At 43.7% G+C, this 25,658-nt stretch overlaps 1 protein-coding gene across 1 annotated transcript; it reads right to left on the bottom strand.

Moving 5' to 3' along the window:
• Positions 1 to 291: 291 nt before the first annotated feature.
• Positions 292 to 25,302, bottom strand: MUC13 (mucin 13, cell surface associated). Its single transcript, XM_043594392.1, has 12 exons — positions 25,090 to 25,302; positions 22,611 to 23,174; positions 18,432 to 18,554; positions 16,940 to 17,046; positions 13,214 to 13,269; positions 11,334 to 11,497; positions 8,784 to 8,909; positions 8,324 to 8,456; positions 7,632 to 7,669; positions 5,738 to 5,822; positions 3,146 to 3,344; positions 292 to 1,528 (listed from the first exon to the last, which is right to left on the bottom strand). Exons 1-11 carry the CDS (start codon positions 25,232 to 25,234, stop codon positions 3,146 to 3,148), a joined length of 1,740 nt encoding a protein of 579 aa, XP_043450327.1. The 5' UTR covers positions 25,235 to 25,302; the 3' UTR covers positions 292 to 1,528.
• Between the last annotated feature and the right edge of the window lie 356 nt (positions 25,303 to 25,658).

The following is a 25,658-nucleotide window of genomic DNA, read 5'->3' on the forward strand; positions in this document are numbered from 1 at the left end:
GGGTTCCACTGATGGGCTTGGGCAAACCAAGACCCACCCTTGGAGCTGGGGGTCAGATCGGTCCTATCCAAAATGTTTGGCTGCTTCATAATGTGAGACAAGTTAAGATGTGCATGGGGAAGCAGCTGAAAATGTCTATCACATGATTAAAAATTGCCCTGGGTAGTCTAACAGGCCCTAACAAGGACGGAAGATATCAGTCTTGTTTGTCATGTGTCACGTTTGCTATTGAAAGTGAGACTCACTGCTGTGTGCATCCCCAAACGCCCACACACAAGGAAGGACACCGCCTACCAAACACACTTTATTTGTTACCTTTACAGTTAATAGTCAAGAACAAATAATAATAACAACAAATAAAAATAACTTGCAAGGGGATCAGACATCAGACATAAACAAGGACACTATTAACAGTAAAGAAAGCCTGTGCTGGGCGTGGCTCTGTGTGGGCTGGTGGCCGCTGCTGAGCCTCTGTCCCCAGGGAAGGCCGAGGCCTCCACGAAGCATCTCTGGACTCTATATTACAAGGCTGGACACCTAGATCGGGTCACAAGCTCTCTCTTTCATCAGCAGCAGAACAGAATATCTGCAATTTCAAAGTGACTTCCAGCTCTTGCTCCTGGGGTTTTGTCTTCACTCTTGTACGTAGGCTCTGGGTCTCGGGTAGGACATAAGTGGGAGGAAATGTCCGTTCACTCATTGAGGAGGGGATCTGAGGACGAAGGTGATCATGCATGCCTGCCTTCATACTCATCCTCCAGGCCCAGACTCCTGCCTCTGTTCCTTCCATTCCTGGTTACATTTTTCTTTCTCCCTGCCTCTACCCACTCCTGGCATTTCGACAACTTTAGAATGTACTCCATGGTGGACATTTCTAGTCTAGGCCTTCTAATTAACATCAAAAAGATCCTGGATTCCCAGTCACTTCTCCTCCAAAAAGCTGAGAGACAGGTCTTCTTTCTGTCTTCTTGGTATGAGACCAGGTCACAAGATCCTGGCAGGTCAAAAGTGATGAAATCCCGTATTTGAGGGCTAGAAGTAGCATCCTATGTTAACTTGTGAGAGAATAAGCCCGAGAACCTTAAAAGATGGTAGTTCTTCCCACCCCTCCCTGGGATCTCCATACCTGATGTGTAAGAGTCTCTCAGAAGATAGCCATGATCAGTAGGCTATCACAGTAACATTCTCCCAGGTGCAAACAATCCTGGGGAGCTTTCCTCTAGGTTAGAAATGGTTATTGTTGCCAGGAAAAACAAAAACAGAAACCTAACCATTGTACTGATTGGACAAAATCAACTGCCTTACAAGTGCGAATCGCATCTACGTGCATTTAATTTCATAGGTACTTAGCAAACAAGCATTCACTACAGTCACAGCTTCCACTGAGAGAGGCTAGGTGCTGGGTGGCAGAGAAATACCAAAGGCCAGATCTTTGTGGCTGCTCACTTGTCCATTAGTCTTTCAGACACTCAAAGTAAAAGCTCGTACACTGAGTTGAGGCCATGGATGGTCCCCAGTTTTGGCCATTCTAGACAAAAAGAGAGAAAGGGAGAGGGGGAGAGAAACTCTTAGAAAGGAACTATTGCAACAGCAACATATGAGAAAATTTAGATCAATAAATTATTAACATTACTTTAATTAACATTACTTGAACAGTATTATTCAAGTTAGAATAGTCACTGGGCTAGGTTTTTATACATATTAGCTTGTTTTTTATCCTATGAGATAGGCTTTATTTTGTCCATTTCATAGACGAGAAAACAAACCTAGAGAAGTCAAATAACTTGTCAAAGATCACACAGCTAGTACTAGTAACAAAAGATGCAAGGCATCAAACTCAGGTCTGACTCTAAATCCCATGCTTATTCTACCTCTAAAGGATTCTCTTTAGAGATTATGCTTAAAGTAAAGGCTCCCTGCATAAGGAGGAAAGGAGGTTTTACTGAGTTTGCTGGCTAGGGTTCACCTTGGTGGGAGGGCAGCAGACACTCCCATAGGATGCTCGTTCTTGGCTAGACCACGTGTCTGACCCAACATGGCACCTTCTTGTACAAGTCAACTGCTTGCACATACATTTACTGTTCAGACTTCCATGACTAAAGAAAACTTTATGTGCAAAACAAATCATGGGATTTCAAAATAGAGATAAGCCAAGTTTTCCCAGAATGTCCCTAGAACACTAAGATCCTTGGAGGCAGTGTGCTCACCTGGGCAGTCTGTAGAAGTGTAATGTGCACAGAGAATGCGGAGCCTATGCTCCCCTTCCTCAGCCCCCTCTGCCATCCTCCCGTGTCCTCCTCTTCCTTTATCCTCTTTATAATCTACTCTTCTGGGTAGGCCTCACTCACACCCCTCCTTCTTTCCCTTCCTCCCCTATTCTTCGTCTTTTAAGAACTCATTTCTCTCCTTGCTGCTCTTCTTACCTCTCTCTTCTCTGGCCCCCTTTTCCTCTTCCTCCCTTTCTTCCTTCCTTCCTTCCTTCCTTCCTTCCTTCCTTCCAGCTCAGGCCCCTAGTCCCCTTTCCCCATAAAAGTGGCCTCTTACAGTTTTCTTCAGATCACACTAAACAATGCCAGCATGCTTATCCAATACAAATCTAATGAATACAAGCTATGCGCCTTGAAAATCCTCCCAAGGGAAATAAAGCATCACCAACCTAACTTGCCTTATCTCTCTAGAAATTGATTGGGTTATGCCTTGAAGTCTGGGGAGAGGAAAGGAGAAATTTGCCTTTATATGGGCAGGCTGGAAGGAATCCACAGAACCATGTTTTCATCCAACACTTCTTCCCAGGCCTAACCTCGGTCCTAGGCCCTTAAACAGGTTAGGAATTTTCATCACAAAGACTGGAGTCATATCTGTAGAAGTTTGTAATTTAAAGGGACCTTGAAGACATCTAAATTGTTTTTATAGCTGAGGAAATAGAAGGTCAGGGAAATTAAGTGATGTGTCTAAAGTTACATAGATGGTCAGTGTTAGGGACCAAGTGGTGACTGTGTAGCAATAGGAGGGAACATCCTCTAACCTTTCTCTTTTGATTAGAAAATAAACACAAAAAAGACGGCAAGGCAGCCAGGACTTGAAGATACAATAGCCCAGTGCCTGCTCTGTCCTGGGCATTTTACTCAAAAGCCAGCTGACTCACCTAGTAGTCGGGGCGAGGCATACTTCTCTGGTTTGCATAGGGATTGTGTAGCTGACTGGGGACGTTCATCCTGATTTTAGGGAAGATACTCTCGTCTGCTCCTAGATTGCTGAAGCCTGTAGTCTGCTTCAGTCTCAGATTTTGAAAGTCGTTCTCAATCAAGTTCTGTTCTTCAATATTCTTGTTTTTGTTCTTTGACCTATAAATGGTAACAAGAATTAGTAGGATCTGACAATGGCAGAAAGTTCCTTGAAGCAGACATTAATATCCTTTTTTAAAAATATTTTAAAATTTTGAAATAATTTCCAATTTACATATAAGGTACAAAACAAAAACTACATGCAGCTTCCATATGCCCATCACCCAGATTCCCCAATTTGTTAACATGTCTGAACCATTTAAGAATAAGTTCTTAGGTGCCCCAGGACCCATGATACCTCATTACTCGCTAAGTTTTAGGACAATCTCCTCGTAAACTCTCTGTAACCATCAAAAACAGAACATTAACACTGGTCCAACAGTGTCATGTAATTCGGTTGGTCTCATGGAAATCTTGCTAATAATGCTACTATTCTTAAGGTGCTTTTGAATCATATATGGAAACAATCATAGAGGTCAAAGAGAAAAGCTGATTGGTGGCACCATTTTTCATTCAAGCAAAGTCAGTGTGTGTGGAAGCACCTAGGTGAACAAAAGTTCGAGGTATAAAGGTCTTACAAGGAGAAAAAGGCATTTCCCAGGTTCTGCTGTGACCCCTCAAGGACCTCAAGTGGAAGCATTCAAAGTCAAGGATACACACTTGCAGGTGAGGGAGGTACCTGCCCCGGATGAACTCTGTTTCCCACACACAGACCTGCCCCTGCAGTGCCCGGATGCCACAGTGCAGAGTGCATTGGTTGCATCTCTGATGCCCACAGGACACTCCTGGGGTGACAGTCATCCACTGGAAATGTCATAAGGGAAGACCCACTCACCCTGTGGACCCTGGTAGCCATCCCAGCCTACAACAGAATCGCCTCCCTTTGAGAGCACTCCTGTCTAAGGTGCCTGAGGAGAGACTTCCTTCCCTTTGAAATGGGCAAGAAATTATAATTCTTTTTTTTATTTCTTTATTTTTTTTATTTTTTTTTCAGCGTTTTTTTTTTAAATTTATTTTTGGGACAGAGAGAGACAGAGCATCAACGGGGGAGGGGCAGAGAGAGAGGGAGACACAGAATCGGAAACAAGAAATTATAATTCTTGATGTGTTCCCAAGAATCATGAATGTGAGGCTGAACTAGGGGCAAACCTGGCTCTGTAGCAGGAAGGAGGAACTGAGAAACATAGCTGTCACGGGGTCACAAGTTTCCACAAACAGGCCTGAGGACACTGGACACCCAAGACAGTTAGCCATCCTCCTAGGAAAGGAGGAGACAGCTTTGGTCCATAACAGAATGTTCTAGCCATCTTCCTAGAAAAGGGAAATTCACATTCCCATTTCCCAGCTTTGCATCCTTATGATAAAGGCTCTAGAGGAAAGAGTTAATATCAAACTGGAATAAAAAAAAAAAGAAAGAGAGAAGAAGAAACAAAATCTATTTATCCTCTCACATTATAGTGCAAAAATACCTATTTTGCCAAAATATAAGATATGAGCTAAATGTTACAAACAAGTAGCTTTGTTTTTGCCAAAGTGCACCCGCACTTGGCACATTTAGAAGGGGAACGGAGATAATAGTGTTCTCTCTCCCTGTTAATGGAGGGAACTTTATCGAAATATTTGTCGAATAAATGAAACGACTCGACCCAAGTTCTTAGGAAGGGCACTAAAGGCACCAGGCTGCCGAGTGGCTCTACTGACGTTGATGTGAGAACCGCTGCTGCAGGGTTCTGGGCCAGTCCTTGCTGAGAACAGCACTTGACAACATCAGTGGGGTTGAAAACTGCTAACAAAGGGTTTTGGTGACATCAGAAAATAGTTGCTATGTCACATTACGTGCTAAAAAAATATATAATAAACCTTAACCATATATGTTTTAAAACACAAAGGATACAGGGGGCCTGGGTAGCTCAGTCGGCTGAGTGTCCAACTCTTGATGTCAGCTCAGGTCATGGTCTCATGGTTCGTGGAGTTTGAACTCCACGTCCGACTCTGCACTGACAGTGATGAGTCTGCTTGGGATTCTCTCTCTGCCCCTGCCTCCACTTGCTCTCTCTCCCTCTCCCTCTCTCAAAAATAAATAAATAACAATTTTAAAAAGGAATAAAAAAAACCCACAAAAGATACAAAATTATGTCTATAATATCATTGAAAAAGAAAAACAATCTGGAAAGATATATGCCAAAATGTCAGTTGCCTCAGGGTGGTCAATTTTGTGAACGATTTTTTAATTGTGCTCCTTTACACATTTTTCTGTTTTCTTCAGTGATCACGTATGGCTTATATAAGCCAAAGAAAATTAAGGTAAGAAAAAAAGCCAACACGCCCACAGTATTAAAGAGGCCTCGCCTTATTTCCCTTCTCTTGCCGCAGGAAGGCTGGGTATGTTTAGAACCTCGAGTATGATGCTGGTGGTGCTGTGCCCTAGGGAAAGGGACCCATCCACTCCGTACCTCACTGAGAAGATCAGTGCAATCACCAGGCCAAGAACGAGGATGCCAGCGATGCTGCCCACAATAGTTAGGATCAGCTGAAATTCTGAAAAAGAAGAGCAAAGAGTAGGCACAACCTCCCATGAGCGGCCCCCCACTGTCTACTGCAAAGGTACATGTGTTCCCAGTGGTCCCTGACTGTGAAGACAATCAGGCTCTGGTCTCTGACCCCACCAGGGGCAGCTTAGGTGGCAGGTTGGGTGGGAGACTCATCTCCTTTAGCACCTCCCCCACAACTGTGTTTTCCGAACCCAATCAAGAGAGGCTGCCTTTCCAGATAAAAGAAGACCAAAAACATAAAGGAGGCCATGGTCAGTGGCAGGGCCTTCCTGGACTTTGTAGGAGTTGAGATCTCAACTGAGGTCCACATCCTGGCCTCACCTCTGCTGCCTTTTCCTGCCCACTGTATCTGGCCTTGTTGATAAGCAGGGAGAACTAGACTGGACTTAAATTTCTCACTAATAGAGGCTTAATACAATCAGCGAGGGGAGAGTTCATTACAGCCTATTCTCTTCCTCTAGAGCTGCTCTGGCTAGCACCATCGAGCACTACAAATGTGGCTACGAGATGGCCTGTGAGTATAACACCCACAGCAGATTTCAAATACATGGTATGAAAACAAGTAAAATTTCTCATTAATAACATTTATATTGATCACATGTTAAAAAATGATATTTGTGATATATTGAGTGAAATAAAATGTTATTAAATTAATTTTATTTATGTATCTTTTAAAAATTGACTTGGGGCACCCAGGTGGCTCAGTTGGTTAAGTGTCTGACCAGCTTAGGTCAGGATCTCATGGTTGGTAGGTTCGAGCCCCGCGTCGGGCTCTGTGCTGACAGCTCAGAACCTGGAGCCTGGTTCAGATTCTGCGTCTCCCTCTCTCTCTGTTCCTCCCCCACTCACTTTCTGCTTCTTTCTCTCTCAAATATAAATAAGATATTAAAAGTTTTTTTAATTTACTTAGAATTTTTTAAATTTGAAGTTAAATATGGAGCTCACATTACATTCCTATTGGACAGTGCTATTCTAGAACCCTTTCTCTCTGTCTGCTTTGTGACTGCCATATATGCCACCTCCAACTTGGATTCATGGGGGCACAGACCACTCTGGAAACGACCTCAGAGGTCATTTGGTCCAAAACTCTCATTTTGTAGGTGCAGATGCTAAAAGCCCAGAAGGAAGAAATGACTTAGCAAATACAGCCTTGCAACCAAATATAGTAGAAATTGAGAGCATTTTTCATCATGAATTTTGTGGCTCACTGGGAGGCCACAGTCATGTTTCCTTCATCTTGGATCATTGGTCTTTAGTTAGTTAGGTAAGATTTAAAATATAATTAAAAATATAAAGTTAGTATTGTCCTAGACTGGTGGCAGTGGGTTGTGGGAGAGAACAAAGCATCTGAACTTGCAACAATACACTGCAAGCTAGTAAATGGCTCTGGAACAAAAAGATTTGAGTATCTCAATGTCTGGGTTTTAGTTCTGCTCTCCCACGATCACAGACATTTTTGGAACATACTGGTCTTTTACCCTTACTAGTAACAGAAAATGCATATTTCAGCCGATGTACAGAATGAACAGAATGTTTGGACGCCCTCCTCTGGTCCGGCCAAGTGCAGAGGCGCCAGCCTCCCTCGTGGGCTGGGTTCTGTTATTTCCTACAGCTGAGGTGCTGCTGCTCATGACCTAAGGGCAGGAATGGGATGGCATGACCCAGAAGACTAACTGGAGGCAGAGTTTCTCACTCTTTATGAAGGGAGCCAGAGACTTTGGAGTCCTGGGCAGAATTCTGAATGTGCTCCATATTTCTCAGATGATTACTAACAAAGCAAAACTTTTATACTCACGGTCTTTACAGTTGACTCCGTTGTAGCCAAAGGCACACCTAAAATACAATAATGGAAACCATGGTACAGAGTCTCCACGGGGAGCATGTCAGACTTCCCACCCAGTCTCCAGTCTTCCTTTCCATCTTCCTTTCATTCTCCCCCCTCCTTCTCTTCTTCCTCTTTTCTGCCTTACGCTTCCATTCTTCTGGGTGAGCAACTTCCATGGAGCTCTGGAAGGCTGAAGAGGGTACACAATTCCCAGTGGCCCCATTTCCCACTGACTGAACACTCCATCCTCTGGGCTCCAGAAAGATTCGGCAATTCAGGCTACGCTGAACCCTAGAGGCATGGAGCATTGTGGGTTCCCCTTGGCTGTGAGGCCACATGTCCCTGCCACTTATCTGCTGCCCTGTGAGCTGGGGCTTGTTATTTACATTCTCTGAGCTTCACTTTCCTCACCTGCAAATGGGGAACAAATCCATTCCCGACAGCGTTGTTTTGGGAGACATGTTACCTAGCATGGTTCCCAGCGCACAGAGAATGTTCAAAAACCATTGATGATGATGACGGTGATAGGATCATGCTCTTATCTTACCAACTTATGGAAGCATTCCAACATCCTGACCCTAAACCCATGCATATGTCTACAAGTTCTATCCTTTTTGGCTAGTTCAAGCTATGGCAAGATGAAAAAGAGTGGTTTCTCTTACTCTCGACAGATCCCATGATCATCTTCCTCGTAGCCTGAGAGGCACACGCATTCGGGGCTCCCACTGTTCTTGTTCAGTAAGCATTGCTTATTATGGTCTGCATTGCAGGTGTCAGGACACTTTGGAGCAGAGGCTTCAAAACAGAATTTCTGGGTGATTTTCAGAAACAACGCCTTCAACCCCCAAGTGATATGTCACAGAACACAATTTTTCACATTGCTTTTTCTGGGTCAGATGAGGTGCTCCCTGGCTGTGCACATGACACGCTCCCTGTGAAGCTGCACATGGGCTTCCTCACCAGCTCGGAGCCAAGGCCTCAGTCCAGGCCCATGTGGCTAAAGCCCAAATGCACACCCCTGAGACACATGGACACTTGAGCAGTAAAGCCTGTATTTTGCAAATGCAAAAGGAGAGAAGGTGGGGGTTGTGAAGAAATTTCACAAGCAGGTAGAACACTCACCAACACACACAGGGATCTGGGGGTTAGGTCTTTCCATCCCCAGCTTGCATTTACACAGCAAACCATTGTCACATTTGTCTTGCTGGTTTTCCTTTTCACAACCATAATAATCACACAGGCTTTGAACTGAGAGAGACAAGCAATTCAAGAATACAGTCAGAAAGACAATATGAATAAAGTAACTTGTGAAAGCATTTTACTCCATTGTTATACACACCTTTCTATACAGTTTGGGATTTAACAAAAGGAAATCTGGGATTTTGAAATCCAACTCCCTAATTTTCCCTTCTATGACCATGTCCTTATAGTATTCAATTCAAATTAATTCAATAGAAGGTAGTACAATTATGTTCAAGGGCAAGATCTCTTTTTCACTTAGTTCTATGCTGGGATCCACAAGGGACATAGTAGTTATATAACTTTTGGGCCCCATCTTTGTGGAGTTACATGTCTGAGCCCACAGAAAGTCCCCCCAGTCAACTCATGGTCCAGACTTTAAGTACAATGGGAATTCAGAGGCTCAACTAGCTAAAGACAACCTTATGAAGGTTCTAGGAGGTGGGCTAAGTCTTGAAGGATAGGGAAGATTTGAGCAGTCAAAGGAGAGGCAGTCTGTCAAGTGGAGAAAAGTAGGCATGAAAAACAGCAAAGGACTCTTGTCAGGGAGTAGTGAAGTTGTCCTTGGGCAGGGGAGAGGTGGTGTGTCGAGGTGGGAGAGAGATGAGAATTCTTGGCCCTGCCATTTACAGGCTATGAGCTGTCTGTTCAGTTTTTTGATTTTTGGTGGATCCAGGTGTCCTCTATCTATAAAACAGGGCTAATAATTCTTGTTTCACATGATTATTTTGAGATTGAATGATGTCAATGCAAGTGCCACACCAGGAACCTCAACAAATAATCATGCTTTTGTTCAGTCACATGTACAGCAGAGTTTGAATGCCAGGCTAAGGATGTTGACTTTTATCCTACAAGCCTGGGAATCCATTGGTAGATTCTGAGCAGAAGCATGGCATGAGAACGCATTCTTTTAAGAATGTTAGTCTAGAAGCATGTTGAAAGACATTAGGGATAAAAAAAATGAATCTGAATAGAGTAAGGGGCAAACATAGGAGCAGGTAAAACAGAAAGTAGTTATTCTCTTCTAAACATCCCACACCTGTAACTAACCTTCCTTCATCGCCTACCATTTGAAAAAGCCGACTAGGGGCACCTGCATGGCTCAGTCAATTAAGTATCCAACTCTTGATTTCAGCTCAGGTCATGATCTCATGGTTTGTGAGTTTGAGCCCCACATCAGGCTCTGCACTGACAGCACAGAGCCTGCCCAGGATTCTCTCTTTCCCTCTCTCTTTATCCTTCCTCCACTCTTTTTCTCAAAATAAATAAACTTAAAAAAAAAAAATAAATAAAAAATAAAAAGAAATGGACATATGGTTTGCACAGGAAATTCTCAGATGAGATTTATAAACAAAATACAGAAAGAAGGTCCCATAACCAAAGACAGAATATTAGTAGTGTAATAAAGTCTAGAGCCCCAAATGAGATCAAGCTTGCCACAGACAAAACCCAAACAACAAACAGAAAAACCAACAACAAAGAGAAAACGGGTAAAATAGAAAGATAGGTGAACAAATGGAGGGTCATGTGTGTATTTCATGCTATGGAGCCCACAGAAAGGCCAGGCCTGCCTGGCGGCTGTCATGTTGATGGGTGACATGAGAGAAACACAACTAGTCTTCTCCAGTCTCTTCTGCCAGGAAGGAACACTCAGTGAAGAGTTGAATGCACGTTGCCAAGAGGCAGCACCCAAGGAGAAGGTATGGTGCAGAGGGGCCTCCATTGTTTCAGGTAGAAGGTTAAGTGCTTTACCCCAGAGCATTTACATTCCAGATCCTGAGAGAACAGTGAGAATCTGGGTGAAATCTCGAAGAAAGTGGAAAGGTGCTGGAAAGCTATACACGAACAGGATTTGTGTATTTTCAAAAAGAGAAAACAGTTTTGCAAACTAAGCCATAAAGGTTACATTCATTAAAAAGCAAAAATTTAAGAGACTCAAGGAGAAGTTTCAGCAGGAGCAAAAAGAAGGATGAGAGAGGCCAGGAGGGGAATTATGGCCTTACAACAAATAAATGGTTGCTGTTTCATGCCGCTAAGGTTGGGGTGGTTTGTGACACAGCAAAAGTGAATTGTTCCAGCTGTGCTAGGGGCTTGCGTGTCAGCCTAAGGGGGAAACAGAGTAAGGAAGGCTTTCTATGATCATTTGGAAGCTACAAGTTGGTATAAAGCCTTCTTGTTTCTCCTTTCTTTATCTTTTCCTGTCCAGAGACCATCTGTTCACGACTGCCTTCCAAAGAGAGGAGCAAAGTGGTCAGAGTGATAAGTAGAGCCAGTGAGGGAGGAGAGGGAAGAAGAATGACTAATTAACAGGCATTGGGCCCATCAGTGGATTCAATTCTCCTGCTTTTCTTGCCCTCTTCTCACATGTAATGGAAATGTTTTCACAAAGGGAGGTCTTTAGGTAAACTTCGAATAAAATTACTGAATACTTACTAATATATCCTGTAATGTCATCCTTGTTGTTTTCAATTGCTTTCTGAATGGATTTAAACACGGTCACCTCATTTTCTTTTGTAGTTTGTGTGAAAATGTTTACGACTTCTACAGAGACGTCCTTATCACCAGCACGTGTTTCCGATCTTGCTGAAGGAGAGGTGCTAAAAATGAAATGAATCCATCACTTGATGAACTGAACTGAAGAACTGACAGATTGATTTTCAAACCTCCTGGACTCCCCAGTCTCTCAGCTCCAGCCCTGAGCCGCTGTCTTATATCCACAACTGGGGCCCAAACATAAAGGCCTGGCTTTGTAGTATGCTAGCAATTTACAGGCCTGGAGCTCTATCTCTCTTCCATGTGCGCTCAGAGGAAATCTATGGCTAAAACGATGCCCTATTGGAGGATATTGAGAAAAATTGTGGACAGTCCATTTTAGGTGCTAAAAGCCTGAAACTAACCAGAACAAGAACAAGTAACATCTGATATAGTAAGTTGTCACTTTCTGTAGAAAATCAAGAGTAGGTCTTAGGGCACCTGTGTGGCTCAGTCGGTTAAGCATCTGACTTTGGCTCAGGTCATGATCTCCTGATTCCTGAGTTTGAGCCCCACATCGGGCTCTCTGCTGTCAGCATGGAACCCACTGTGGGTCCAGTCTCACTCTCTCTGCCTCTCTCCCATGCTCGCTCACACGCGCGCTCTCTCTCTCTCAAAAATAAATAAACATTAAAAAAACAAATTAAAAAAAAGAGTAGGTTTCTTGCTGAGCTGGCAAACCTCACTTATACTTTAAGGGAGACAGAAGGGTGTGAATGTGCATTCCTCTCTTGCACAGAGAGAGCAGTAATCAACCACACTGAGTCTGGGTCATTTCCCAGAGGGCCAGGGGGGTCAGCAGGCAGATTCAGCTCAGACACTGAACGAAGGAGGGTGGGGCTATAGGGAACATGAGCACAGAACACCACATCAGATCCCCTGATTGTGAGTGCCTGCTGTGAGCAAGACATTGCATGGTCTCTCTCCACTGGGCGCTGCAGTTTAGAGCCCCAAGAACCTCTGTGTCAAATTCTAATTCTTCCACTGTCCAAGAGGAATCGAGTGATACAATCACTAAAAGAGAGGGGTGGGGGAAAGGACTTTCAAAAAGTCCTTCCCTCTCCAGCCCGTGGCTGTGTGTGTGTGTGTGTGTGTGTGTGTGTGTGTGTGTGTGTGTTTTAAGCAGGCTTCACACCCAAGCACAGGACCCAACATGGGGCTTGAACTCACAACTCTCACATCAAGACCTGAGCTGAGGTCAGGAGTCAGACACTCAACAGACAGAGCCACGCAGGTGCACCATTGGCTATGTGTTTTTTAAGATTCATGCTATATTTTTCCTGTTCTTTTTTTCTTCTAGACTCCATTTTGACTTCTGAATAAATATCAGAAGCTTGAAAACATAGCCAACCTACTTAGGAAATGTTTATAGCCATATTCATTCCTCAGAACAATTGAGAAAATCCAAACTCAAATGGTCACCGCAAAAGGGAGTCCAAAAAGCAAAATGGGATTCAGATTCTAATTTAAAATTCCCTCCCGTGATTAATTCATGATAGGATTTGGAGGTGACGATGGAACAGACAGGGCAGTGAGAAAGGGGTATTTGATACAAGTCCTTTATCAGGTGAAAAATGACCAGAAATCTACAGAATAATTTTGCAGTAGGGCAGGAAGGAAAGGCTATCCACAATTCATTCACTCAAAGGACCTACTAGCACACCCTCCAATTCAGGAGGCAAGATATTACAACAAAGGGAAAAAACGGAACTGCTGTATATTTAGTGACAAAACAACGCGGCATATTACCTGCCTCCAAAGTCCCCCATCGATCCACTTACCTTACTTCACGAATTATAGTCTGTCCATAATCAAAACTGTTAAATGCATTCACAAACTGTGAAGGAGAAGAACAGATTTAGTAATAACCATGAAGAGGGGGGGAAATGTGATACAATATCTAAGTGTTCACATAAACACATTTCTAACCTCCTTGGTGTAAATATGCGTGGTTAATCACAGCAGTTTGCTCCTTGCATGTGCTCTAACACATTTTGATAATTTTTGTTCCAAAATAGTAAGATTCTGATGTAAAGTCAGAGTTCTCCAGGAAAAAAAACAGACACCTAAAGCACCCAGCCAAATCAATGATCATACATTTAAAACTAAGGAGACTAACTTGTTAAGTTTGTATTTTCAAAGTCACTGTGAAGTTTTGCATATTTGTTAGACTTATCTATAAAGCATACTTCACACACTCATCAGTCTACCCAAAGAACGCTTATTTAATTTCCCACCTTGCTGAGGCAAGATGCCAGACACAGAGGTTACAAAGACGGCAGGCTGTGCCCTGAGATCGGACAGGGGACTACACCGTGAAGTTGAGACAGGTAAGCACCACGGAGCAATATGATCTACCAGAGAAATCCAGAAAAACTCTCTTCCAGTTGCAGAGAACCAGAGAGGGCTTCCTAAAGCAGACAAGCCTTAAAGCATTTCAGAGGCAGTGCTGGGACACAGAGAGGGGGAAGGAGCCCACACTGTAATGTTCAGAAGCAGTGTGGCTCAGAAAAGAGCAGGCTGGACGGGGAAGAACACCTAAGGTCACAGTTCTCCATGTGTCAGCTTTTGTAGAACTTCTTTGGACCTCATTCTTCTCCTGGGAACCCTTGCTGTAGCAGTAATTCCTACCAACAGGGCTATTATTGGTATAAAATGAGATGGAATTGATACATGACTTTGTGAGCTGGAAGGGGGTCCAGCACAAGTACATGTCACTAGGCAGAATTGTGTCGTGGGACCTCAGGCAGGGGTGAAGTGGAGGGGGTGTGGGACCTCAGGCAGGGGTGAAGTGGAGGGGGGTGTGAGAGGGTCCCAATTAGAATGTAAGTTTTCTCTTTCTCATAACCTCCCCCGCCCCCACCCCATAGCACTCAACACAGGTCAATCCCCAGGAAATGTTCAACAAACACTAGCTGACTGATGACTGAATAAATTAAATGTGAAAGACATGACCTTGAACATGTCTTCCCTCCTGCGGGCCCCAGTCTCCATATTTTATTATATGAGTGTTCCACTGGGTTGGTGCAACCTTTTTATAATCCAACGACTTTTTACTATTTTTCTCCTCATGGTGACCCAATGCTTTAAAAGATCCTGGTAACCAATGTCGTTTAAAAAGATGTTAAATCATTTCTCTTTTATTCTAGTCAAATTCAAACAAATCTGATGCTCTAGGGAGTCTGGGTAGCCTTACATCCAGAATACATCCATATGCCTTTTAGTTCTTTTAAATACGAGGAATAGCTGGCATTTATGTAAACCATCAGGGGCCTGGGAGTTCACTTAGCAACAAGTTCATTGGTCATCCTCCAAGGGCCCTCTCCTTCCCCTACTGACCATTGCCCACTTAATTTTCTTATGCCTATAGAAGAGATTACAAAATTAGCATCTGGCATAGGAGAAAGTGTCTCTGTTTTTTTGTTTTTGTTTTTTGTTTTTTTCAAATCTTCCAGGTCACCCTTTGAGGCTGTCCGGATATACACATATCAAACTGAAGGGCTGTAAGTCTGGACAAGAAGGCAGTAGCTACCCAAACAGGCCTGCCGGCCCTCTACTGCACGACACAGCCAGCAGGAGAAGGAGAAGAAGCAGTTTTGTGGTCAGGCAGGTCTGAGTTCAAGTCCCTACCTCCTCACTCATCAGCTGGGTAACCTTCAGTCAGTTAATTAACCTTCCTGATCCTTAACAGCCTCATCAGCAAAATAGCACCATTGTACCACCTTCCCCATTAGGTTGTTTTGGGAATTAGAAACATTACACATAAAATTCCAGGCACGTATGCAACAGGGAAACTCCACATCCCTTTGCAGACTGTCCATCTGGATCCAGCTGGATAGAAAATGGGCCCTGGGAGACATCTTGGGGCCTGAGCTGGGACTGCCCTGGCTACAAAGTCTGCTAATAGGACCTTGAAGAAAGTCAATTATCTCTCTTTTCTTGTCTGTAAGAGCCGCAAATGAGTTCTGGCATATCCTCTTCAGAAAAAAAACTTCCTGAAAATTATAAGAATGCTCTCTCCCCTTCATGGTCCCTCTGAAACCATCAAGACCTGACTGAGACCAAGTCTCAAAATCGGTCTCTGAAGACCAGGGCATAGGCCTGTAGCAGGAGGGCGCTTGTGGACACTCATACCCAAAGCAAGTTTGGGGAACATGGTGGCCACAGGGGCCACTGCTCAGTAAAGCCACCTGAGACAGTAGAGGGGTTCCCTGGAAATAGGAACACATGGATGTTGCTGTCCTCAATGCACCGGAAAATCATCCAAGTGGGAGAACTGGAATGTAGATCTAGGATAAGACGATAGGTCATGGCCAGCTGGCCTGTCGTGCACAGGCGGTATGTGCAAGGCCAAGGCCAGGAGGCTGCAGTCAGGTTTCACCCTCGCAGTGCCAGGCACCGGCTGTTTGGTCATGAGCACTAGCTGTCTCTGTACAATCTGTAAATCATCTGGACAATAATGTTTTATGTTTTACCGTTCTACTAGCAAAACTCTTCTGTGATGAAATAATTCAGAATTGAAAGGTATGGTCTTCCATGTCTTTTTAGCTTTTAAAAGTGTTTCCCCACCTAGGGTTCTAAGACATATTTACTGGCTCCTTGTTGTTTTTTTTTTTTCTTTAAAACTAAACTTTCAGAAACACTGGTCTAACATAGATCCAGAATGGAGATTTCCACCCCTTTTCATGCTGGCACATTCACTCACAATCATCAAAATGAAATGAAGCTAAGGTTCATTTTGACATTTTCGACAGTGGGGGGAGAAAAAGTAACAGATACTAATCCGAACAGAGTTCCTTTTCCAGGCATTAAAAAAAAGCCCAACTAGGATGGAAGTATAAGCAAATTTGAGGGTAGAAAGGAAAAAAAGAAACCTTGATTTTTTTCTCTTCAATCCTACGAAAATATTTTATTTTTTATTTTTTTTCCTACGAAAATATTTTAAAACATCATTATATTTATGTGTCCATTTTAAAATATTCTTTTCTCTTAATGTTTATTTTTGGGAGAGAGAGAGAGGATGCAAGTGGGGGAGGGGCAGAGAGAGAAGGAGACAGAGGATCTGAAACAGTCTTTGGACTGAAAGCAGAGAGCCCGACGTGGGGCTGGAACTCACGAATTTTGAGACCATGACCCGAGGCGAAGTCTGCCGCTTAACTGCTGAGCCACCCAGAAACCCCTCCATTTAAAAATATTCTCATAGCTTCTGTATCAAAGAGTATGGCATCGTTGGAACAAGTCTCGAAGGCCCCTCTGCCGTGCTTAGTGTTAGTCATCTAGGTGCAGGATCATGGGGAGGCCTAAGCGTGCTAGCGGAGGAGCCCGGGCAACCAGGTGCCAGGGGCTCAGGACAGTTGCTATTTACCAACCAGTAAGGGTGCATTTCACTATTTCACGGACTAATACAGCTGCACCAGTGTGTACGGACTGAATACCAGTCCTACATCTGTAAGTCATTGTTAGAATAAAGGACACTTATGCAGGAAGAAAGGTAGGAAAATACTTACAAATTCAGTAACTTTAATATGTAATTTTTGATAGGCCATAGAATTTTCATCTTCCAAACCAGACGTTTCTGATACTTTTACTGTAATTTTTCCAGGGAATAGCTTTCCTGAAATTTAAGCAGAATATTTTTTGTAATATTTAACGTAAAAAGGGTTAATTTCCATTGTGTTTAAAACATAGATTATTCTCTAAAATTCTAAACACTATATGATGATTATTATGGGAAGTCTGGGAGTACCAAAAATGTTGCCCCAAATCTCACCCAGCCTAATGCAACCACTTTTGCTTTGGTACAGTTCGCCCAGCTTTTGTTTTCTGTGCATAGTTTGCATCGTTACAATTCCACGTTTACATTGTGAGTCTTCTTTACCTATTGTCACATAATAAACACTTTTCCAAATAATTACCTAGTCTTCATAACTATTTCATTTACTTGTATGCTTATTCATTAAAGTAGGCTCCACGCCCAATATGGGACTTGAACTCGTGACCCTGAGATCAAGAGTTGCATGCTCTCCCAACTGAGCCAACCAGGCACCCCCCCATAACTATTGGGTTTTTTCTGATAACTATTATTTTTAAAGACTGAAAAATACTCTATGAAATATATATTATCTTCATTAATAGTCTTTATTTGTTTTAATGCTACCAACTATTTAAAAGGAAAAATAAAGTTTGCAGCAAACATCTTTATGCAGAAACCTTTCTATATTTGGGGTCCCTTACTTAGAGTGGATGCCCAGAAATGAGATTATTAGTGCTGAAATATGAACGTCCGTTTGGCTTTTGGGGTATCTCTAATCCCTGTGGCCAACATGGTACATTCATTTCCTGTATAATTGGTCTGCTCTGGCAGGGGGAGATATTTTTCATTCATGAAACAGAGAACAATTTCTAACTCAGGAAACAGCCTTGGACCTGCAGAGCACCCAGCTGAACTAACCAAAAAAGGGTTATGCCAGAGGTGTATTGATTTGCTCCTAAAGTCCATTTCAGGAGCCAAGAGGCTCTTAAGTCTCTAAAAATGGAGCTTTCTGTTGGGAGCAAGCAAATTCTGTGACAGAGAACTGAATCGAGGTCAGAGAGTAGGCTCTCATGTTTGTCTTAAGTATGGCACCTTATCCTGAATCGGTGTCCCCATGTAACAGCACGACTTTGTATTTATGCAGTTGTCAGAATTTTCCAGGGGCTACAACACTCATCATTTTGTCCCTATGGCACCGTTCCCTTTAACCAGTACAGTGAAGGGACACACCCACTCCCAGACCTTTAGGACAAGCTCATGCACACCTCTGATTTGGTCCATCTCCCATCCCTCTAGTTTCCACTGAACTAAAAGCAGGAGCTTTTTCTCTTCTCAGCAGGCCTTTGTTACCTATAAATCATCCTCTACCTCTACTATTCTGGAGGCTCTTTTGACATTATTTTACATTTCCCATTCCACTTTAGGTCTGAAATGCAGCTCTGCCCGGTTCATCCCTTGTAACTCACCTTCTTTGCATGTGGAAGAGTTATAGTAATATCCTAACAAACACAGGCAAAAATAGGTATCATTCAGGCTAACACATGAAGAACCGCCTTTACAGGGAGCTCCTTGGCAAGGACTGCTGGGATCTGAGATGGAAGAGAAAGAGATTAAAAATCCACAGAATGACAACAAATTACACCCAGAAACATACTTCAAAATCTTCTTGCCTCCCTCTGGGCACTTTCCATTCCTTGGTTATGTTACTCTACAGCACACCCTTAGAAGAGCTAGAAGCAAATACATATTCCCTTACGTCTTGAGGGAGTTTGTTGCTGAAATTCTGGAGCCAGAGGCTTGTCAACGATAGAGGGCAGGGGCCGGTGGGCAGGAGTGTACTTATAGAGACAGCAGTCTTCTAATTCCATCGTTGGAATCTTTGGATTGCAAGGATCCTTCAGAACCTTGATGTCTGTGCCTCTGACACTAGGTAGGGCTCCTTAACACCATTTGAGAGAGAGAATCCTATTTTCTAGGAAAGTATGAATAACTGTCTTATAGGGAGGTAGAGGCAAGAAGCACCCCCCCAAGAAACTAGGTGTTCTATTTGAGTTAACTAACATAGCACACAGGTGCATGAAGAAAGGAAAAGGGACAGGAAGGGGCCCCTGCAGATTAACTCAGTGAAAATTCTCAGAGAAAGTGATGATGGCACACTCTCTCCCCTGGCTTTCTGAGTGGATGACTTGAATAGTTGGTGAGAATTATATTGCAATGGTGTCCACACCATTGGGTGGTGCTCCCAGACCAGGCAGGGTATAGCCTCTTCCTCTCTCTGGAGAAGTGGTGGGATCGGGGAGTGGAGTTAGGTCAGAGGCCAAATTGGCTGGCCATTTTCTCCACCTCTGTCGAATGAAATGATTCTGAGCTTTGATTTCAGAAACAGTCAAGTGACTGATCAAAAGGTGTTAATATTCTTACGAACTTATAGGTAGAAATTGTTGATTTTTTTTAAAAAAAGCTATATATAAGGTGCAATGTGTACAACATGCTCTCTTTTGTGATAAAAAGAGAGGAACATGCACAAACACACAAATGTGTATGCTCGTATTTGCACAAATTCCTCTGGAGAAAGATATGAGAAGCTGGCCACAGAAGTTGCCTCTGAGGAAGGAAACTGGGGTCTGGGTCCTAGGAGCTTAGGATAGGAGGGAGATTTAGTTTTTACTGAATATACTTTTGCCCTGTTTAAGCTTCTTTTCTTCCATAACTTTGGGCCTAATTCATTTCTTAAAAAATTTTTTTTAATGTTTATGTATTTTTGAGAGAGAGAGAGAGCATGAGCGGGGTAGGGGCAGAGAGAGGGGGAGACACAGAATCCGAAGCAGGCTCCAGGCTCTAAGCTGTCAACACAGAGCCCGATGTGGGGCTCAAACCCAGGAACCGAGAGATCATGACCTGAGCAGAAGTCGGATGCTCAACCGAGCCACCCAGGCACCCCTACTTTTATTTAAAAAAATAGAAATTAGGGGCACCTGGGTGGCTCAGTAAGTTAAGTGTCCAACTCTCGATTTGGACTCAGGTCATGATCTCGGTTTGTGAGATCGAGCCCCCACATCAGGCTCTGCACTGACAGCACGAAGCCTGCTTAGGATTCTCTCTCTCCTCTCTCTCTCTGCCCCTCCGCTGCTTGCACACTCCACTCTCTCCTCTCTCTCAAAATAAATAGATAGATAGATAGCGCTGATGAGGATTTGGAGCAATGGGAACTCTCATTGGTGGGAAAGCAAGATGGTATAGCTTCTTTGGAAGACAGTTTGGTAGTTTCTTACAAAACTGAACATACCATATAATTCAGCAAGCACATTCCTTGGTATTTACCCAAAGGAGTTGAAAACATGCCCACTCAAAAACCTGCACAGACATATTTATGGCAGCTTTATTCATAATTGCCAAAATTTGGAAGCAACCAAGATATTCTTCAGTAGGTGAATGGATAAAACTGTGCTACATTCAGGCAGTGGAATATTATTCAGAGTTAAAAAGAAAGGAGCTTTGAAGCCCTGAAAAGACATGAAGGAATCTTTTTTTTTTTAATGTTTATTTATTTTTGAGAGAAAGAGTACAAGTGGGGAAGGGGCAGAGGGAAAAGGGGACAGAAAACCCCAAGCAGGCTCTGCACTGTCAGCACAGAGCCTGACGCGGGGCTCAAACCCACAAACCGGGAGATCACGACCTGAGCCAAAGTCAGATGCTTAACTGACTGAGCTACTAAGGCACCTCGGTATGAACTAATATGCTAAGTAAAATAAAAGGTGTTTTCAAAAATCCCCACATTGCAAGGATGATTTGGAAAATCCTAGGGAAGGAACTGAGCACAACCCCACTCAGGATACACCAGGCAGACAAGTCCTGGAATGCTTTCTCTCCGGCAATAAAGGATAGACTTGTCAGCCTGTTCTGTGCGACAGGAATAAAGTTACAGGATGTTGCAGCCGGAAGGGATTTTGATGGCTATTTGGTTCAGTCACACCTTATTACAGATGGGTAAGTTGAAGCCAGGAGAGAAGTGACTTGCCCCCTCCCCAGGTAGCTAGTGGAGGGGTTTTACTCTGAGGGAATGTCCAGGGAAGCAGAAATTGCTTAGAAAAGTTCCCTTTCCTGACTTCAGTAGAGCCGATTGTGCAGCTGTGACCCAGGTGGCCTAGTCTTCAGAGTGGTCCCTCCAAACATGAAGGCAGACCGGGACCCAGGTCTTAGATACAGGTTCTGTCTCCCCTTGCTTAACCAGCCAGTTCTTAGATCTATCTAGACCCTTCAAGCCTAGGTTTGACGATTCTTTTAGACCAGGGGTTGGTAAACTATGACTCATGAGACAGATCTGGCCCGTCTTCAGTTTCTGTAAATAAAGTTTTACTGGTGTGCAGCCAGGCTCGTTCATTTGTGTATGGACTGTGACCGCTTTCGTGTTAAAATGGCAGGCTGGAGTAGCTACAACAGAAACCCTATTGTGGCCCACAAAACCGAAAATATTTACTAGCTGGCTTTTGCTGATAAAGTTCGCTGACCCTTATTCTAATAAGACCAAACTTTGGGAAATGAGGCAAATGGTTTCTGTTTCAATAATTTTGACTTGAGGTCAACTGCCAACTCTTCAGGACAGTATTCCTGAAACATCTGTCCTTTGGACAATGGCCCCATGTCTAGGACCATTTGAGCACTACTGTTGTTTGGCTTTTTATTCCTCAGACTCACATTCCGTGAATTAACTCAAACTCCAAACTGTGAACAGCCACCATTGCAATGTCATACTTTCCCCTAACATTGAGTCAGGATAGCACTGACTCCTTCCTTGCATAGATCAGGGAGACAGACCAGTGGGGCTGGAGAGACAGTGCTTATTTGGACCTTGCCTTCTCAGAGAAGCTGAAACTATTTCTTAAAATCTCCTAGGGAGATGGAAGCTAGAAAAGTAGCTTTCATGATGCCCAAGTCCATAAAAATATTCCATAACTGGGGCGCCTGGGTGGCTCAGTCAGTTAAGCGGCCGACTTCAGCTTAGGTCATGATCTCGCGGTCCGTGAGTTCTAGCCCCACGTCGGGTTCTGTGCTGACAGCTCAGAGCCTGGAGCCTGTTTCAGATTCTGTGTCTCCCTCTCTCTGACCCTCCCCTGTTCATGCTGTGTCTCTCCCTGTCTCAAAAATAAATAAACATTAAAAAAAAAAATTAAAAAAAAAATATTCCGTAACTAACTTGAAGTAGGATAGGTGGAGGGCAAAGGAGAACAGAATGAAACCGTGGGTTATATTTTAGGGTCTCTGCCATGACTACTAGCCTTTGTGACTCAGGGTTTTTTTTTTTTAATTTTTTAATATTTACTCATTTTTGAGATAGAGAGTGGGGGAGGGGCAGAGAGAGAGAGAGGGGGCAGAGAATCAGAAGCAGGCTCTGTTCTGACAGCAGAGAGCCTGACGTGGGGCTCGAACTCACAAACCGTGAGACCATGGCCAAAGTCGGATGCTTAACCGACTGAGCCACCCAGGTGCCCCTTGACTCAGAGTTTATAATTCCAGGGGTTCATATTCAAGGAAACCTTGGGTCTCTCTATACCCACTTTCCTCCCCCCCACAGAACACACTTACCTACCATCCTCCACAATGCTAGGACTCTGCAAAGGAGCAGTCTTTAAGGAAATCGCTCTTACCTGGGGGACCAGGGTTTGGGGGGCTGCTCTCAGGCGAAGTGACATTGCCAGAAGTCACTGAAGGAACAGCCTCTGAGGAATTACTTTGGGGGACTGTGATGAGGGATGATCCAGTGTCCGTCTCTGTCGTTTGTGTTTCTGGAGAAGTAACCACTGTGGTTGGCTCATTGCTCCCAGAAGAAACGCAGCCAGGGGTAGGTGCAGTTGTTGTGTTTTCATCTGTGCTTGATTTACTTGTTGTAGACGTGACAGTGGCGACTGTAACTGAACTCGATATAGAAACAGAGGCCACAGAGGAAGTAGGTGGAGTTTTTGTGGCAGTTGTGACGATTGTTGTGGCAGTTGTGGCAGTTGTTGTGGTAGGCGTTGTGGCAGTTGTTGTGGTAAGTGTTGTGGCAGTTGTTGTGGTAGGTGTTGTGGCAGTTGTTGTGGTAAGTGTTGTGGCAGTTGTTGTGGCAGTTGTTGTAGCAGTTGTTGTGGCAGTTGTTGTGGCAGGTGTTGTGGCAGTAGTAATTACGTCATTCATGGTAGTGCTACTTGAAGGAGTTGTATTTTGCCCAATGGCTAGAGGAACAAAGATACCAAGTTTCAGAAGAAAGAACATTCGATATATAACTGCAGTTACTTACTCTTTAATACTAATTAGTACCCAATCATTCTTTCTTGAAAAATAAATATAGTTGACTACATTAAAAACGATATGCATGGGGACACCTGGGTGGCTCAGTTGGTTGAGAGTCCAACTTTTGATTTTGGTGCAGGTCACAATCCCAGGGTTGTGAGATCGAGCCCTGCATTGGGCTCCGTACAGAGCATGAGCCCTGCTTAAGATTCTCTCTATTTCTCTTTGCCCCTCTCCCCCACTCATGCACTCTCTCTCTCTCTCTCTCTCTCGCTCTCTCTCTCTTTTAAAAAAAAAGTAAAGAAAATACATGACTACTTTGGTCACACACACACAAAACCCTCACAATAGATAAAGAGAAAGAAACTGGAAAAATGTTACTGAAATATATTACAAAAAGTTAATATGGATGAAGATAAGGACCAAGAAGTAACATCATTTAGGCCTGTAGTTGCTGGACTATTAATCCGGGTTTAATATTCTCTAGTAGTCTTCTGAGGACAATTGACAGTGCCAGCAGGTGGCGCTGTTACTACCTGAAAGTGGCAGTCTTTGTCCTTTTTTGTCTTTTTATAGTTTAAGGCAATAGTCCCCATTTTAGGGAGGGCGGGGGAGGGGGGTTATTTAAAGAGAGATGAAATAAAAATACCTCATTACGTGTGTGTTAAACTTTCTCCAAAAATTGTTTCCTAGGGATGTTTACCCATTAATAATTTTAGACACATTAATTTTTTAAAGAGCAGGATGAGTAGAGATGATTTTTGCCCTAAGGGCTACGGTGATCATCAGAGTTGCCTTTTTTCCAACTCTTAGAAACCCCTGGACACGTGGAAGAGTAGTAAACTCTTAGTGACCCAGGGATTACTCTTTTAGAACCCTTGTCTCAAAGAACGCTGACACTGACAACCAGTTTAAAAACAAATATTAGAAGGTTTCGTGAGAAAAAAAAAAAAAAAAGAAAGAAAAGTTTAAGTGAGGAAGCAATTCCTAACCCCTCCGATATAGAAAGACCACTGATTCCCCCACAAGGCTGTGAGCCCCTGGATGGCAGAATCTGGCTCTCTACCTTCAACAGGGCCTGGCTTAAACAGTCATTAAGTGTTGAAGAGATAAACCATTGCTCTGCCAGGAGCAAGAAAATAGTTCACCAACTGACCACCTTTTTTTTTTTTTTTTTTTAAAGTGTATTTTTAGGTAATCTCTACACCCAACGGGGGGCTCAATCCTGAGACAGAGTGGTGAGCTCCACTGACGGAGCCAGCCTGGGTGCCCCACCCGCTGGCCATCTTCACTGCTGCTCCTCCTATCCCTGCTACTCTTCTCATTTCACAAGGGCTCACCCTGAGTCAGAGAGTAACTGTGAGATTGATACGCGCATCCATCTTTGATAGAAGGGCCAACCAATACCCAGATGGGTTTTAGGGATTTGCCCAGAGATAAACCGTAATTCCCATGTAGAAGGAGACAAAAGACTCCTGATGCTGGAATCAGGGATTAAACCAGATCCCTGCACTGCATTACGGTCCAAATGACATTTGGGGGCCAAAGAAAAGGCTACTGAAGGGCATCAGGCCCTCGGAACCTACTGAGTTGTTCTTGTCTGGCCTGAGGAACTCTGGAGGACAAATCTCTGGCTTGCTGAACCCCACACCTTAGCCCAGAGCCCCCTATACTTGTGCTCTGTCTTCCTTCATCGCACGGAAATGCCCTACGTCTTTGAGCAGAATGGGAGAGGAAACTTCAGCCATGAAATAGTCTGCTTTGTTGGACCTTGGAGCTAGTAGCTTAAGCCCGCTGGTTCTATCTCAGAGACGGCAAACATGATTAAAAGAATAAAAATTGCAAAATGTTCCTTACCTGAGGCTCCGAAAAGGAGGATGAGAAGAGCGAGGTGACGAAAGGCTTTCATTTTAGATGTTCTTGCCGGGCAATCCAAGGAGGAAATGACTTCCCTCCAACTGTCTTCGGTTTTAACCTTCTTTTGGGTACAAAGTCCAGTCATTAACTGACGTCAATCAGCCAGAGGCAATTACTCCTTGGGGTTTGGTCATATACCATAGGTCTCTTCCGAGCTTTTGAGATAAAAGAGGTAACCTGGACTTAGTATTTTTCTGTCCAAAATATTCTATCCAAAGTATTATAGTTCAAAATAGCTCAAAACAGCCCAAACCTCCTTGGGAGGTTGCGAGGTGTGTGGGGGGGAGGGGGCGGGGGGTGAGTCGTTAAACATCCCAAATGTCCCTGGGCTACCACGCTTTAGGAGGTCACCATTCCTTCAAACACCGCATGTAGTGTCTGTGCTCCACTTCCTGCCATATGAGCGTGGAGACGGTAGTTCCAAGAATCCCTGAGGGGCTCTTCCATGTTTTCCCCAAACCGTTTGCTGTTTAGCTTTTCAGGGGCCTCCCTGATGGTCACTTCTAGCA

Source organism: Prionailurus bengalensis, chromosome C2, assembly GCF_016509475.1.
Source record: "Prionailurus bengalensis isolate Pbe53 chromosome C2, Fcat_Pben_1.1_paternal_pri, whole genome shotgun sequence".
In the NCBI taxonomy this organism is placed as follows: domain Eukaryota; kingdom Metazoa; phylum Chordata; class Mammalia; order Carnivora; family Felidae; genus Prionailurus; species Prionailurus bengalensis.